At 50.5% G+C, this 17,763-nt stretch overlaps 1 protein-coding gene across 2 annotated transcripts in view; it reads right to left on the bottom strand.

Annotated features, from left to right (window-relative positions):
* The window catches only part of KCNA6 (potassium voltage-gated channel subfamily A member 6), a 38,267-nt gene extending 26,158 nt beyond the window's left edge, over positions 1-12,109 (bottom strand). The window contains exon 1 of one of the 2 annotated variants that reach the window (XM_040233761.1): positions 6,224-12,109. In XM_040233761.1, the coding sequence (XP_040089695.1) occupies positions 9,345-10,937 (1,593 nt within the window). In that variant the 5' untranslated portion in view covers positions 10,938-12,109 and the 3' untranslated portion in view covers positions 6,224-9,344. The remainder of the gene's footprint in view (positions 1-6,223) is intronic. The other variant, XM_040233762.1, reaches the window with a different exon arrangement.
* Between the last annotated feature and the right edge of the window lie 5,654 nt (positions 12,110-17,763).

Below are 17,763 nucleotides of genomic sequence, written 5' to 3'. Positions count from 1 at the left end.
TGCCCTCAGTCTTTCCCAGCATCAGGGTCTTTTCCAGTGAGTCTGCTCTTTGCATCAGGTGGCCAAAGTACTGGAGCTTCAGCTTCAGCATCAGTCCTTCCATTGAATATTCAGGGTTGATCTCCTTTAGGATTGGCTGATTTGATCGCCTTCCTGTCCAAAGGACTCTCAAGAGTCTTCTGCAGCACTACAGTCCAAAAGCAACCATTCTTTGGTGCTCAGCCTTCTTTATGGTCCAATTCTTACATCTGTACATGACTACTTGAAAAACCATGGCTTTGACTATGAGGACCTTTGTTGGCAAGGTGATGTCTCTGCTCTTTAATACACTGTCTAGGTTTGTCACAGCTTTTCTTCCAAGGAGCAAGCATCTTTTAATTTCTCTATATTAAATCATGTTTTATGCACAATTTATTTAGAGATTCTGCAATGAATCCTTTAGGAAAAGAGCCTTTGAGCTTAAAAGTTGATATCTTGAGTCTTTTTTTTGGCTGTATTTCATTTCAATGTTGGTTTCACAGAACAACACTGCAGTCACCTGGGACGCCCTTTCTTTGAGGTGCAGGTGGCTGGTCACTCTGGGTGGCTGATCAGTGTCACTGAAGCCCTCTCGGCTGCCTGGCAGAGCGGGGAGCCAGGCTCTCCTGAGAGTGTGTGGCCTGGGAAATGCTTTCGCTTGCAACCTTGCAACCACCAGGTGGGCTGAGTGGAATTCGCTTCCTTATTTTGCAGATGGTAAACAGAAGAATGGAGAGATTTAAACAAGGTGCAGCTAACAGATGATTCAGACCTAAGTTCTCTGACTCTGAAAGCAAGGAAGCCAGGAAGTTCTGAATTCAGGATGGGGAGGGCAGTCCCATTTCCTGCCTGGGGCCAAGTCCCCCACGGGACACCGCAGTGGCCTCAGGAATGAGCTAAGGGTGCGTACAGCTGTTGGCCCGGAACTGAGACCCCCAAGCCAGCAGCTGCCCTTCAGTCACAGTGAAAGCGGACCAGAAAACAAAAGGAGGTGGGGGAGCAGCTTCTTTCGACCCTAGGATCTCCTGTACCCTCTGAAAGGAGGAAATTGCTCAGACGCTCAGTCGTGTCCAACTCTTTGTGACCCCCATGGGCTCCTCTGTTCATGGGATTCTCCAGGCAAGAATACTGGAGTGGGATGACATGCCCTTCTCCAAGGGATCTCCCCGACCCAGGGATCGAACCCACATCTCCTGCGTCTCCGGCGTTCGTAGGCAGATTCTTTACCACTAGCACCACTGGGGAAGCCCCTGAAAGGAGGAAAAAACAGTGGAAAACAACCAAGGAATGTCAGCAGGTACCCCAATGCAAAGGGGAAAGGACATGGTGGGACAAAAAAGGACGCTGAGGGTGAGGACCAGGGAAGTGGGATTTGAAAGCCGCTAGAACCGTAGACGAAAACTCTGAGCCCGGGTCCAGCTTATGGGTTCTGTCCTGAGGGCCACCTGTGAGACCCTGCATCTGTCCCAAAGGAGAGGATTCAAAGGAAGTGTTAGAGGAAGGCTCTAGAAGAGAGTCACTCCCACCCTCCCAGGCTGCTAACGCATGAGGGGAGGAGAACAGTGATGGGGTGAGGAAAGACCCTCTAGAAAGATGCACGAGCAGTTCTGTGCCTTCAGAGCCCCAGAACGAAAACAGCATAGGGAACCTGTGGATTTCCAGTCGAAAAGACAAACTGGCAAGTAAGTAAAAGCCTCTCGGGGACTTCCCTGGTGGTCCAGTGGTTAAAAATCTGCCTTGCAATGCACGGGGCTCGGTTTTCGATCCCCGTCAGAGAACTGGGATCCTGCATACTGCACAGTGAGGCCAAAAATTTTTTTCAAAAAACAAAACAGGGGACTTCCCTAGTGGTCCAGTGGTTAAGATTCCATGCTTGCAATGCAGGAAAAACAAGTTTGATCCCTGGTTGGGGAATTAGGGATGCTTGGAGACATGGCCAAACAAAAAGCTGTGTGCACATTCAGGAACCATGATTCATTCTCTCTTCTTGCTGAATATCCACTGGACTTTTCCTGGGTTCTGCTCATCATGTCTCACCTGAGGGCAGCGGACCACTCGATAGCCAGGTGCCCTTGAACTTGCCCACTGAGCCTCAACTGCCTTCTCTGCCAAAGAGGAAAACAATGCCTAGCCTTCCCGTTGCATTTGGTTGTTGAAGGATAACAGCACTAATGATAATATCAACCTCTGTGTGGTGCTTGCTTACATCACACTGTGTACGTAGTGTTACTTGGTGTTACATAAACAGGGTACTCATATTAACTCATCTAATCTTTGAAACAGCCCTATGAGATTGGCCCCATTATGCCCCCATTTTAAAGAGAAGGAAATTGAGGCACAGAAAGCTCCAGAACTTGGTTCACATCACTCAGCCGGTGAGCGGCAGAGGTGGGATCTGAACCCAGAAAACTGGCTCCAGAGTCCAGGCTCCTAACCTCTGTTATAAGACATGATGTCTGAAGCACTGAACTGAGATGCTTTCTTAAACGAAAGATGCCATTCTCATTCCTGTTAGGACCACTCCCATGGGGCAGGGTGGATTCCCAGATGGGGGTGCCGCCCCAGCCTCAGACCCACCACCCCACAGGCCAGGTCCCAGCCTCCTGGAGGAGCGGGAAGGCACAGCACCAGCCCCTCCTGACTGCAGGACTGTCTTCCTATATTTTTTTCCAAGGCAAAATGTCTGCTGCCAAAAGCAGGGTTTGTCTGTCTCCTGGAGACAGCGGTTGTCAAGTCCTGGAAGCAAGCAAGCATGTCAAAAATAGCAGCACCGTAGACAGCTCGGCTGCAAGCTCCTTGGAGATGTTGGTTTCACTCTCGCCAAAGAGACAGGGTCTGTCTGCATTCCCTGCACCTGTGGTGAAGGCCACTTAAGGCTCCAAGACGTTTTCTAGGGCCAGGCAAAGAGTGTCTGCCGGGCGCGTGACAGACGAAAGGAAACCCTCTCCATAGCAACAAGGATGAGGTCAGAGCTGTGCTCAAAAAAAAAAAGTCATAGATAAACCATGATGAAAAAGAATATGAATAAGGATGTCTATATATGTATAACTGAATCACTTTGCTGTACAGCAGAAATTAACACATTGTAAATCAACTATACTTCAATAAAATAACTTTTTTAATTGTCATAAATTCCACCAGGGCTAGGCTTCCGATAGCTAATGCTGATGGCCAAGGTTAGACCAGTACGGATGGCCAAGGTGAGATACCAGTATTGAGGTGTCTGCCTCTTTTTCTTTCTTGTTCTGAAAGAAGCAGTTACTCATTCTGGAAAACCTTTCCAAGGTGCTCACTGATAGGTTTTCATCTCCTTCCTAGGGAGCACCAAGATAACTCACAAGGACCTACTTATAGCACAAGGAATTCTGCTCAATACTCCATAATGACCTATATGGGGAAAGAATCTTTTAAAATGAGTAGATATACATATAGGCATAGCTGAATCACTTTGCTGTACAGCTGAAATTAACACAACATTGTAAATCAAGTAGTCTCCAACAAAAAGGTTTTTTTAATAGATGGAACAAAGAGGTGAAAAGAACGCCCTTCTCTAGGAATTCAGAGCAAAGGGAGGGGAAAGAAATGACCGTCTCCAGCCCCGCAGGGACCTCAGGCCCAGATCAGGAAAGTGGTTCATCGTGAGACATGATAACACAGGAACTAGGAGCCCATCTGTCTTCATTCCCAGTGGCTTGCATCTAGAGGCTCTCTCTCGGGAGAAGCCCCAAGCTCCAGCCCGATTCTGCCCCAAGAGAGCCTCGCACCCCGGGGCAGCCCAGCATCAAATGGGAGTGAGAGAGGAAATCCTTCAGTTCAAAGAACGGGTTTCTTTTCCTTCTCTAAGTGACCCTGACAAGCTAGAATTAGACCAAACTTTGCTTCCCTGGGCAATAACTCACAGTCAGAACCAATCAGAGCCGGCTCGGCAGGTTCCAGCCAGATTGTCCCAGGAGGACCGCGTTCCTTGGAAATCTATCTTGGCATTTATGGAGAGATGCCGGGGACAAAACATTGCCAAAAGCAAGGTCTCAGACAGCCGAGAGAAGGCATGATAAATAGCAGGACTGGAAGGTGTCACGTAAGGAAAAGCACCAAGGGCGGGGAGGGGAAGGAAGGGATCAGTGAGGAGGGAAGACAAGTGAGAGCAGAGAGCAATGACATCTGATGAGCACTCCAAGAGGAGGACCAGCTAAGGGAAGACCCTCACCCCCACTTCTGTTTTCTGAATGCGCCATAAGCCTGCGACACCCAATCAGCCACTGGAGAGTGGGGGGCAGACCAGGAGAATAACACCTTGGCTCCTATGTAATTTCTCAAGGAACTCTGAGTTTCCAGGGAAACAGAGATGAGGTGGAATTTTCTGCATTTGTTTGTGAGGTTTTGCCAGCAAAGTGTAAACCCCTTAGCTTTGGGCGGGTTGTGGGGGGGGGCGGGGGGGGGCAAGTTCATTGTCTTTGTGCTGTCACGAGTCATGTTCAACGTGCTTATCATAGTTCAAGACAAGCTGACCGGGATCTGCATGGACCAGAATGGCTTAGTCTGTCTTCAGAGCCAAAAGAAAGGAGCACGTCAATCCCACAATGGTCTCATTGTCAAAATTCAAAACAAAACAAACGGTTCCTAGCACTGGACAGGAGCAGCATGAAAGCTCTAAAGTGTCCCCATGCGGCAGAGAAAAAAACTGTCATCCTTCTCAAATATGCAATCTGGTCCATCTTTAAAGAGGCTTAACGTCTAGATTTATAAAACCAAACCATCTCCCAGACAAGACATGAAACTCTGGGGTTATTAGCCTCATGTCACTTAAAAAAAAAAATTCAGTGACTTTTGTGAGTTAACTTATCAAGTACAACTGTCACAGCAATCCTCTTTTAGCAAATGTCCATTACCCTCATGGGAAAACACCCTGATGTTGGGAAAGACTGAAGGCAGAAGGAGAAGGGGGCAGCAGAAGATGAGATGGTTGGATGGCATCACCAACTCCATGGGCATGAGTTTGAGCAAATTCCGTGAGACGGTGAAGGACAGGGAGGCCTGGCGTGCTGCAGTTCATGGGGTTGCAAAGGGTCAGACACAGCTGAGCAACTGAACAACAACCCTCCAAAAACCTAATATCCTGATACACGTGGGACTCAGTCTACATGACCTCCAGCAAAGAGACGCACAAAGAAAAAGCCTCCTTAGAAACCGGTTGGTGAATCTTAAGCCACCTTTCTAAGGAGAGTCGTCCCCTGCACTTCACACCACTGGGATTTACGAACTCTGCTTTCAGGATATGAGAGAGACAGCTCTGAGAACCTTCGAGTGAATTCAGGGCATTCAGAAGGCCAGCCTTGAATTAAGGCTTTTTCTAGGTTAATTCCACTCTATGCCTTCCTCCTACATCCTCTTTTCTGTGTTTATTTCACTGTATCTATAGTGCATTGTCTGGAACTCTTCCGCAAGCTTCTCAAGGTTGGGGACCCGGAGTGAGCAGAGTCCAGTGCTACACAAGCAAAAATATTTATCTGAAATATATGAGGTCCTCTTTCTTCTCTCCAACCCGCCTTCTCTATTTCCTACTTGCAGATTCAGGAAATTTCATCAGAGATGTTTTCTAAACCCACAGCAATCTCATCTTGCTCCAGAAACTCAGGATTCCACCCCCAGAGGTGAGCACGCTAGGACAGGATGCTGTACTGGCAGGAAAACAGAGAGTCCACCAGCTGGAGAACAACCTTCTGAGCAAACACCCAAGGTCACAGCCATCCTCGAATGCAAAGAGTGAGCCCAACTGAAACGCCCCAAGGTGCTCCCAGCTCCCGAGAAAGTAAGAGAAAGATGCACAAAGAAGCAAGAAGAGGTTCAAATGGCAGATGAGGGGAAGCCAGAAAGGTGAGAAGAAAGAAAAGCAGAGCAAGTGAGACTGCAGAGAAGAAGGAAGCGGGGGGAATGCAGAGGAAAAGGGGGAGGCAATTTAGAAGGGGGGTGAAGGGAGATAGCAGTGTGCAAGCGGAAACAGAGGAGAGTAATATAGACGGAGACAGAAACACACGGAAAGAGAGCGAGCGAGCGAGGAGGCTGCTTAGGAAAGACAGTCAAAGCCTTCATTCTCCCCAGATGCATGCTCTCCTGCCCCCTTTCTGCGCTCCCCCGCCCCCAGACTCCTGTTCTCATTTGACCCGAAATACTGAGCCAGAACAAATTCCCCAACAGCAGAACCTACCTCGGGTGCAAAGACGGCCAGCTGTCCCCTTCTCTCCTGGGGCTTCTCAGGCAGGAGGAATCCCCCCACGTCTCAGCTGAGCCTGACAGATCCAGGAAGACCTCTGGGAGCTCCTGCCGGCCCAACTCAGGTGTAACAACGACCTGAACCCCTCTGCTGACAGCTGTGAAATCGCCACCCCAGCTGTCACGGCAACACGGAGCACAGATTCCCTCGGTGCTCAGGGAACAAAATCCACATCAAGAGGCTCAGAGTCAAAGGGGGTCACTTGGCGAAATCCATCAGAGGAAGTAGGTCAGGTCACAGCCTCCCAGTTTGTCTTGGATGTCTTTAAGAAGAACCATCTATGAGGTCCCTCCCAGGAGCTAGACATTTCCTTGGGAAGAAGCATCATCTCTCTGTCTTAGAGCTGGGAGCCAATGTGAGTGCTCCATGGTGCTATTATGGACTAAAACTAGTAGCAGCTGCCTCTTGAGAAGCTAGTCCCCTTCAAGGCCATTTCGAAAGAGAGAATATGGTCTAACTGGCAGTTGCCTAGCATTCAAGTTTCTGAAGACTCAGGAGTGAGATGAGATAGCTCCAGTGATGGGCTGGGGAAACCAGGAAGAAAGGTCCAGATAGGAAGCTTTGGGGACCTGCTTCCCCCTCTTTTTCCAAAGGGCACACATCCCCGTCCCAGCCCTGCCAGCCCCTAAACAACGTTATGTGAGGGGTGTCCCCATTTCAGAAGCTGGGAATACATCGTCTCTCGTTCTCCGTGGCTGCCCAAATCAGAAGATAGAACAGTCTGGAAGGTTGCTATGGCAACCAGAATCCCCGGAGAGCCCAGCTCTTCATAAACCCTTTCCACTCGGGCATGCTCTGACTTGAAATGGTGAGGATGATGAAAACACACACACACCCATTCTGAGAAGGACACATCCGTGTTTCAACATTCACTCTCGACGTGAGCATCCCTTTTGCCTCTGGGTGGGCCTTCTCTTCCCCCCATCCCCCTGAACTGTCAGGAGTAATATTCCAGAACAGATGTGGAAAACTGGCACTTCATAGCCTCAGAGCAGGTGTCTGAATCATGAGCATTTCCTATTGTATTTCAGATTTGGAGAAGCCAAGCACCCAGTCAAGATGGTGCTGGCTGTAAAAGGATGCCACTGAATCGCTCCAAAGAGCACCTTCCTTGCTGAAGGGGAAGAAGCAAAGAATAAGGCCCAGTTCAAGAGGCAAGGGAGGGATTTAAAAAGCTAAGGACCCAGAATGGCCTGGACGTGGGCTTTGGACCCAAAGTGGGAACCCTGGGAGGAGGCTTTGCCTATGGGACACGGGGAAGCAGGATAATGAGCTAGAGATCATTACAGAAGTTCACGCATTTGCATAGCATCACCCCCAGGATCCAAGCTGAGTTCCTGGGCCATTCCCCAAGAAGTGGGGGTGGGGGGATAGACGTCAATGTTCCCATCAAATGGGTGGGGACACCGAGGCACAAAGAGGAACTGTGGCCCCCAAGTTACCCTGTAAAGTGCAGCAACATCCAGACACAGTGTCTCTCAAGAAAACCCTCAAGAGGCTGTACCTCGTAAGTTGGCTCTTCGAGAAAAGCTTTAAAAAAAAAAATTCTCATCAAGGAGTCTTAAAGCCTAGATTATAAAACTAAAAACATGTTAACAGTCCTTTCGGTTTCTGAACTGCACCCAGGAGAGCTCAGAACAGTACATCACAGTTGATCAAGGCAGCAAATGAATGGCAGTGCAAAGAGGAGAAAAAGGGGACATGGGCAGGTGGTACAGGAAGAGCAGTTCAGTTCATGATGGAAGAAGATAGCTCAGACCAGGTGGGGGCACCACTGGGCATCTCCCTGGTGACAGCCAGCGGCTTCGGCTCCAGGGCTGGAGCAGGAGAATGTTTACCTGACTCAGCGAAAAAAAAAAAAAAACTCTACCAGTGAGGCTGTCGGCAAAAGAACAATGCTTCTTCCTTACTCTAAACCTCCTGTCTCATTGCCCGCAAAATGCAAACAGAAACCCACGCTAGCATCCAATGTGTGCTTTTACCTGGCGGCAGATTTAAGCTGGAGTCTGCTTTAGCAAGCCTTCGGCTGCAAACCTAAGTCAGATTCCCAGGAAGAAGGATGGAGGGCTAGAGAAGGCTGGGGGAAGTGAGGGAAAGGAATTTGCTGTCAGCAAAAAGACTCCTCCACCGCTCCGAGATGGCACTGTCTAAGGGACACTGCTTCTCTAAGAAGCGGTCAGGCCAGGTACGGGGTTCCGTTCGGCCATTTCTCGCAGCTCCGTGGTTCCCCTTTGTCCGTTCCTCCGCACAGGAAGGCACCTAAACACACAGAGTATTTGGCTCTGAGAAGGAGGAGCCTTCCTGGAAGCCAGAGAGTCAGGGGAATCAGTCGAGAGAGCTAAGTGGAGAACAGAGACTAACGTCTATCGTGCCAGGTCACGCTAGAAGAATCCACTGGCCCTTTTGGTCCAGGACTGACCTCTCATGTCCTCCAAATGGCCAAGTGTCATCGTAGTTTCTCTAATTGCATCCAAGATTAAAGACAGATAACATATGTTCAGGCTGTGCAACTGAAGGCTCTCCTAAGGCTTCTCTGCAGAATGACCAGCTGACGTTACAGGGCACTGGAAGAAAACAACAGGCTGTTTCTGTTTCTGTCCACCGGCTTCGGCTAGTTAGCACGTGGCCAGAAGCTACGATGGGAGGGTGCGTGCCCCAAAGCCAAGGATGCTAAGGAGAAACAAGACCCAGGTATGCCTGGTTTCCAGCCTGTCGACGTTACTCTTCCTAGAGACATCACAAGTCCCAAACATGAAAAATCAAGAGTCTCGAGGGAAGGTCAGATGGAAATCTCATCCACGTGACATAAGATGGGCACGAATGGGTGGCACCATTAGAATTTCAAAAATGTCACTTAGATGGAGAAACCTGGGGTGCTGCAGGGGTCAAGTAACAAGGCTGACAGTCCAGGTGTATGGTCCTGGCACTAACCACTGTGGGGTGAGGGAGTCAGGAGGTCACCTGGAGCTGGGGTGAGAGTAGTGGAGGATGAGAAGGGTCCCTAAGGAAGGGTGTGTTTGGTGTCTTCCTTCCATGCAGGCACTGCCCGCACCCATCAAACCTCAGTGAGCATCCTTTTCTCTGCATACCCTCGATGTGGTGTGGGAAGGTAGCTGGGTCTCCGCTCCCGGGTGGCCTCCGAGAATTCAGGCTTGCCAAGTCCACTATCAGCTGCCTTCAGGTCCGGGGCAGGCTGCCCACAAGTGACGTGGGTATACTGGCCTTGCTCCTCCTGCTCTGTCTCCCGGTGGTAGAAGTAGTTGAAGTTAGAGACGATGACGGGCACTGGCAGGGCGATGGTGAGGACCCCAGCGATGGCACACAGCGAGCCCACGATCTTGCCCCCCACCGTCATGGGGTACATGTCCCCATAACCTACGGTGGTCATGGTGACCACCGCCCACCAGAAGGCATCCGGGATACTGGGGAAGAGCGAATCGTCGTCGTCGGCCTCTGCAAAGTAGACGGCGCTGGAGAAGAGGATGACCCCGATGAAGAGGAAGAAGATGAGCAGGCCCAGCTCCCGCATGGAGGCCTGCAGCGTCTTGCCCAGGATCTGCAGCCCCTTGGAGTGGCGGGACAGCTTGAAGATGCGGAACACGCGGACCAGGCGGATCACTCTGAGGATGGCCAGGGACATGGCCTGCTGCCCGTTCTGGCCGCCCCCGCCACTGGCCGATTGCTGCTCCTGCTGCTGCACCAGCTCGGTGCCCAGGGTGATGAAGTAGGGGAAGATGGCCACCAGGTCGATGATGTTCATGATGTTCCGGAAGAAGGCTGGCTTGCTAGGGCAGGCGGAGAAGCGCACCAGCAGCTCGAAGGTGAACCAGACGATGCACAGCGTCTCCACCAGAAAGAAGGGGTCGGTAAAGAAGGAGCCCCCAAGAGTACTTAGTGAGGATGAGCCCCCTGCCACCATTCCCCCGGGGGCGATGCCAGGATGGAAGGTATAAGAGTCACCTTCATCCTCCTCTTCCTCCTGACTGCCCCTGGACACTGGGGAGACGCCGCCACCGTTGCTTCCACCTCGACCGTCTGCACGGAACTGGGGCAGCGTCTCCAGGCAGAAGATGACGATGGAGATGAGGATGACCAGGACGGAGACGATGGCGATGCCCCGGGCGGGCCCCGAGCTCTCCGGGTACTCGAAGAGCAGCCACACCTGGCGCTGGAAGGGCTGGGAGGGCAGCGGCTTCTCGTCCACGCCACCCTCGGGCAGGCAGCCCTCATCCTCGCGGAAGGCCGCCAGGGCCTCGTCCCCCAGCTGGTAGAAGCGGATCTCCTCCAGGAAAATGTCCAGCGGCACGTTGACCGGCCGGCGCAGACGGCCCCCGGACTGGTAGTAGTAGAGGATGGCGTCGAAGCTGGGCCGGTTGCGGTCGAAGAAGTACTCGTTCCTCAGCGGGTCGAAGAAGCGGACGCGGCGGCCGGGGTCCCCCAGGAGCGTGTCCGGGAACAGCGACAGGGTGCGCAGCTGCGTCTCGAAGCGCAGCCCCGAGATGTTGATGACCAGCCGCTCGCTACTACAGCAGCCGCCGCCGCCGCCGCCGCCGCCGGCCTCCGGGAAGTCTCCCGCATCCTGTTGCTCGCCCTCCGGCCCGCGGACCTCCCCCGGCGCCGCCAGCGTCAGGGATTTCTCCGATCGCATGTCCCCTCCGCGCTGCGCTCCCCGCCGCTAGGACGGCGCCCACGACACGACCACCACCCGGGCGCCGCGGCGCCTCCCAGCTCTCGGCGGCGCCCTCTTTGCAGGGTGGGGCTCGCAGTCCGAGCCGGCGGCGGGTCCCTGAGTTCCGAAGCCCTGGTCTCTGCCGGGCTAGGTCTGGGGAGGCGACCAGGGCGCGGAGGGTTCGGCCTCGCGCCTCCAGGTATCCGCGCCGGATGCCAGATGGAGCTTGGAGTACCTGGAACCGCAGCCTGGCGCGTGTGCAGCCGGACGCCCGAAAAAGACGCGTGGCTTGGCCCCTCTCGCCCCGCCCCAGACTGGGCTCCGCGACGCGAGGGTCCGCCCTGGGTGTCAGCACGTCCCAGCTCCCACGGCTCCAGACCCCCTGCCGCCGCCGGGACCCGAGCCCCAGATGCGCCTCCCTCCTACTCGGCCAAGACGCCCGGCGGGGCTCGGCCTCCGCCCAACGGCCACCGCGCGTTCCGCTGGCCAAGGTCGCCGTTCCCGCCGCCACGGCAGCCACCGCCTCCCTCCGAGCCGCGCCGCCAGCCTGCGAGAGGGGCCCTGGGGCCGCCCCGGGGGCCGGGGCGCGCGGACCCACCTTCCCAGCGCTCAAGCCTTTGCTGCAGCCGCCGCAACTGCAGCGGCTCGGCTCTCCGCTCTGCCCTTCCTTCCCAACACACTCTCTCCAAGTGACGTGGCAGGCCCCGCCTGCTGCCCCCTCCCACCCCACTCCCGCATGACACCCCTCGCCCGGCCAGGGGCTGCGCAAGCCCGGGCGCGGCGAGCAGAAGCACCCTAGCCTCTCCGGCAGTCTTTCCCGCGCTCTCCTGGCACGCCTCTCCCTTAAGCGCGTCCGCATCCACCGCCCTCTGAACAGGCACTTACCCCTCTGCCACACCCCCCCGCCCCCGCAATCCGCTTCTCCCTTTTCGGTTTGCGGAGTTGACCTGCGCAGTACATTTCATCAATAAGAAAACACTCGGCCCTGCCATCCTGCACAGAGCTCCGTGCCTCCACTCACCCCGAAACTGAATGACCAAAAAAAAAAAAAAAAAAGTCATCTTTTCTCCTTCTGAATTTACAAAGACTCATTTGCCAGTTTCTTCAATCTGTACTTAAAAAATAAAGGAAGCAGGTTTGATGTTCTGAGAGCTCCCGATTTAAACTGTACTTGAGTGTCACTCCCCAGAGAATCCCATGGGTCTTTTTGCAAACCTAGGAAGGCAGGTGAGGCTACCCTTCTAGGATTGCAAAGTGAAAAGGGTGGGAGGTAGCCTGTTGCCTTTTCCAACAGAGGTTTTCCAAGGGAGCTTGGGCAGCAGTCCCAGGGAAAAAAGAACCAGAAGATGGTGGCATCTCACAGGTAGCATAATCTAAGGAAGTATTATACATCCTGAAATTCATAAGCTCCCAGCCTCCCTGGGAACGAATCTGGAGTGTCTGAGAAGGGCGTGTTAATTAAACTAAGAGCTGTGCTTCCTGGGCAACTAATATGTGCCAACCACCTCTGGGTGCCTCACCTGCACCCCTACAATCTTGTGAGAAAGATGGCCTGTGCTCCTGTGCACAGACGTGCAATGTTACAAGGAAGACCCACCTGGAAGTATTTGGGGAGGGACCCGATTTGGTTGTAGGGAGTCTTCCAGGAGGGAGGAGGTAAGAATGGTTCGCCACACATTTCAGCCAGAGACCATCACTAGATCAGACAGGTTAAGGTCTGATCGTTTCACACTGCTTACCTACCCAGCAGGGCTGATGCTGGCTTCTCGCTGCCTCAGTTTTCCCCTTTTCTTTCAAGAAAAAAAAAGGAAAGGTACAAGTATACCACAGAAAGTCCTGGGTTTTTTGTTTGTTTTTACCCCTGTCCAATTACCTGTAATTCTTTTCTAAGTGGTAAACTGACTTACTCATGAGTCCTTTTGTTTTTGGTGATCAGTTTTTACCACGAAATAGTCATTGGTGTGTTTGTTTTCGTCACTGCCATTTTTATGCACGAGGTTGTCCCCTAGGCCAGTCATTCTTCCAAGCAAACCTTGGAGAAACGTGGGGAGGAACCTGAATTCTGTCTAAAATGGTGATGGGAACAGACCTTTGAACATCGCCTGGGTTAAGGCTTCCAAGCTACAGGCAGAGAGAAGCTCCATAGTTACCTTGACATGCGGCATAAGGCTCTACCCCAAGAGAGGTTTCACTGTGCACAGAAAGTTTCCCCCCCGAGGGAAAACCCATTAGCAAGTTCATGAATCAGAGTTCTGTTTTTAGTTCTTGTGTGAAAGAGACTCACTTCTTAGCCACAGAAAAGCCCTTTTCTCTAGATCATTCCTCTCAAGCCAATATTAAAGGGTGAGTAAAATCACACCTTTAGAAGTGCCAGTTCCTATGTGAAGGAAGACAAGAGGAATAACCCCATCCTCAGACTGCACAAGTGAACATTTCTCCAGAATTCATGGAGCCCCAGTTTCATGACAGCATAGGCTTTCCTGATTCTATCTAAAGCCAGACATTTTCACTGATGGTCTCTATCATTCATTTATTTAATACTCTTGCACTGAGAAGTTATTGGGTGCCTATCATGTGCCAGGTACTGGGGTTTTAGGAGTAACCTGGACAGACCATCTACTTTTATTTCTTGCAATAAATATATGACATTCTAGATGGAAAATTTTCACAGTAAACAATAAAGAAGATATTTACATATTGTACTGAAGGCTCTGAAGAAAATAAACTGGATGCTGAGTTAGGCACAAACCTGGGAATTCTGCTTGGAAGCCTCAGGTGGTTGGGAAAGTTCCTTCTGAAGAGGTACTGATTTAACTGAGAATTCAAAGAAGAGAATGAGCCAGACTTGGCTACAAGCAGGGAAGATCATTCTGGGCAGACAAGTTCCAAAGCCATGAGCTAGACAGGTCATGGGTGTGGGTGTGTGTGTGTGTGTGTGTGTGTGCGCGCGCGCTCGCACGCATGTGTGTACAAGCGTGTGTGCTTGTCATTACCCCAACAGTGGGATCTTCATGGTTTTCCTCTGGGGAGACTTAGCCTTGTTTCTCTGAGTAATCTCTGTGAATGGTCCTTTCCACTGCCCTTTCAGCCAGACCTCCGTGGAAGGAAAGAGTGGTAAGGGGTCAGCTCCCTCAGTTCCTACCCGTCTATAGGTATGTATACACACACTCTCGGTAAGAAGAATCACCTCTCTCTCTAGCTTTTCACCGCAGATTGTTGAGGACAGGAATAATAAGCCTGACACAGTGTCCCATGACCATTTCCCTCCCTGTGGGCCTTCCTTGGGACCAAAATGACAAGAGGAAGGACAAACGCAAATACACCTTATAGATAAGGATCATTTATAATTAGCTGCTTAGCTGAAGTTTTTGACGATGATGGTGATGATATCAGCTACAGACTGGTGATGGAGATAATGATGCTCCAGAATCCACCAGAGAAAAATCTAACAGTTTTCAGTTGAGTGGAAAAGGAATATTGGAAAAGAAATGCATTAGACATCTGAGTCGTGCAAATCAACAGCCCTAGGAGATGACTAACCCTGCCAAGAAATAAATCTATAAAGAGCATTTTATCATGCAGGGAGGATCCCAAGAGCACTTGTTAGTTCTGCAAGTTTGCAGCCTTCTTCTTCATCCCATTTCCCTACTGTGGCATCATCAGTGATATTTTCCAAATGTCTCCAACTCTTCATTTCAGGAAGGTGAGGAATTGTACACTCTACCTCACTTATGGTTGGACCAGGCCAATAGTTCTAACCAATGAGCTGTAAGCAGAAGTGATGTGTGCCATTTCTGAACCAAAATCTTTAATTAAAGCCTCCAGAGCTTGCTTTATCATAGCCGCAGTGGTCAGCATCATCCATGATGGTGACTGCTCTGGCAGAGTGAGATGAGCCCCAGAGTGAGGTGACCTGAGACAGGGCCCCCAGACAAAGCAATAGGGAAGAAGCGTAAGTAAGAAAAAATCTTTTGTTGTTCTAATTATCTGATATCTGGGGATGGACTTGTTACCATGGCCAAATGTAGTCTACCCACACTGACTCACTGTAATACCCAGAAGTGAGAAACTACTATAACCAAAACCTAAAATTTGTGACCTGGTACGTTGCCTGGAAAATCCCATGGACGGAGGAGCCTGGTGGGCTGCAGTCCATGGGGTCGAGAAGGGTCGAACACAACTGAGCAACTTCACTTTCACTTTTCGCTTTCATGCATTGGAGAAGGAAATGGCAACCCACTCCACTGTTCTTGCCTGGAGAATCCCAGGGATGGGGGAGCCTGGCGGGCTGCCGTCTATGGGGTCACACAGAGATGGACATGACTGAAGCGACTTAGCAGCAGCAGCAGGTGGTTCAGACAGTAAAGAAATTGTCTGCAATCCAGGAGACCCGGGTTTGACCCCTGGGTCAGGAAGATCCCCTGGAGAACAGAATGTTTATCCACTCCAGTGTTCTTGCCTGGAGAATCCCAGGGACAGAGGAACCCAGTGGGCTATAATCCATGGTATCACAAAGAACTGGACACAACTGAACAACTACCACAACAACAATCAGGGGCCAAGTTATGGGCAATAAAGACACTTTACTGGAGGCTGTTATGGGCCATTTATGTTATGAGTGGCAAAATATTTGAAAAATCATTGCTGGTGATAACTTAGAAGGCAGATAATGTACCTAAAACCTCGCACGTCTGTGAAGAAGTTGGAAACCAGATTGTTAATATCACATGGTGGCTACTTTGGCCAGCAGAGATGAGATGGACAAGAGAAGAGTCTGGAAACATGGGGATTTTCAGGGTTGGTGGAGGCAACTGCTTGTCAATCAGAAATAAATAAAAATTAAAAGACCTCTGTGCCAGAAGGGCTGACTAGGATTCAGGCTTGCTTCATGGAACAAGTCAAACATAAGACAATTATGCCCCTTGCTAATACTCTGAAGAAAATAAGGTGTTTTACAAAAGCCTAATTAAAGTTGTGGCTTTCAAAAAATAAGTATTTGAATTAGACAAAGTGACTTGTGGGATAGAGGGGAGAAGCTAGAGGTGTATAAGCTCCAACTGAAAACCAATAAACTTGGGACTTCCCTGCTGGTCCAGTGGTTAACACCTCACCTTCCAATGCAGAGGGTGTAGGTTCGATCCCTGGTCGGGGAGCTAAGATCCCATATGCCCTATGGCCAAGAAACCAGGACATAAACAACATAAGCAATATTGTACAAATTCAATAAAGACATAATTTCTTTTTAATTGTTAAAAAAAGGAAACTAAGAGGCTCAAATTATCCACTGTTCGGTTGATCTCAGGAAAAACTGTGGATGTGGTTATTGGCTCCAGGATGTATGGCTATATTTCCAGAGAGCTGGCTGGACAGAGAGGAGAAAGTCTAAGATGATTTACAGCAGTCACGCCACCAAGGGAAGTGCCATCTGGACTAACCTATGCAGGACTGTTCAAGGCCTGCAACAACCTTTTTTAAAAACTATATTTATTTGTTTTTCAATGATTCATGTGCAACAATCTTCAGGGTCCTAAATCTTTATGTTCAAGAAGCAGGCAGAGAAAGCTGCTCTGTCTCCAAGGAGCATATCACTTGCAACACCCATCTCAAGTAGGACCAAGGAAGATGACAGAGAAAAAGGCGGGGGAGAAGTCGGGGGACAAAGAACAGTGACCTGGGAATCCCTCCCAAGCAGCCACATGAGGACCTCATTCTGTGAAGAGCTGTTCAGAACCATCATGATCACAGTCCAGGGATGGCTGCACTGCTTCCATCTCTCCCCTTTCTGAATGGGAATATTTATTAAGGTTGTGTGTGTGTGTGTGAGTCACTCAGTCGTGTCCGACTCCTTGTGACCCCGTTGACTATAGCTCATCAGGCTCCTCTGTCCATAGGATTTCCCTGATAAAATACTGGAGTGGGTTGCCATTTCCTTCTCCAGGGGATCTTCCCAACTCAGGGAATCAAACCCAGGTCTCCTGCACTACAGGCAGATTCTTTACCATCTGAGCTACCAGGGAAGCCCCAAATCAACCTTTGTCTGTTGTGCTCTAGACGAGGGAAAGATAATCTATCTTTTTGTTTCCCTGAGGTTTTGAACGAGGAGGAGCCACATCCATGATTTAGAGACCAGAACATGTCCCTTTTCTAAATGCATTTATTTTTAATTGGAGGATAATTGCTTTACAATATTGTGTTGGTCTCTGCCTCTCATCAACATGAATCAGCCATAGGTATACACATGTCCCCTCCCTACTGAACCTCCCTCCCACCTCCCACCCCGTCTCCCACCCCTCTAGGTTGTCCCAGGGCACCTGCTTTGAGCGCCCTGCATCATGCAGCAAATTCCCACTGGCTATCTATTTTACATATGGTAATGTATATGTTTTACGCTTCTCTCTCAATTTTTCCCTCTTTCTCCTTCCCCCGCTGTGTTCACAAGTCTGTTCTCTATGTCTGCATCTCCATTGCTGCCCTGAAAATAGGTTCAGCAGTATCATCTTTCTAGATTCCATATATATGTGCTACTATCAAACATGTCCCTTTGAACACAAAGACTACTGCCCATCACTGGAGGTCCTGTACTTTGAGCTTGATATCTGGACTGGATAGGACTTTTGGGTTGTTTCCCTTAGAAAATACATGTATTTTGCCTGTGATGGTCAAACATTTTTGATCAGGAGTGCAGACAATGGTAGTCATTGCTGCTATTTACCAAATATTTCCATCTTCCTACCTTCTGAGTGCGTGGTAGGACTGTGTCCTTCCTGGTCCATGTTCGGTGGGGTGGGGTCACATGACTACTTCC

Source organism: Oryx dammah, unplaced genomic scaffold (genome assembly GCF_014754425.2).
Source record: "Oryx dammah isolate SB20612 unplaced genomic scaffold, SCBI_Odam_1.1 HiC_scaffold_29, whole genome shotgun sequence".
Classification (NCBI taxonomy): Eukaryota; Metazoa; Chordata; class Mammalia; order Artiodactyla; family Bovidae; genus Oryx; species Oryx dammah.
The sequence above is the reverse complement of the archived record's forward strand: the minus strand, read 5'-3'. Positions and strand labels throughout refer to the sequence as shown.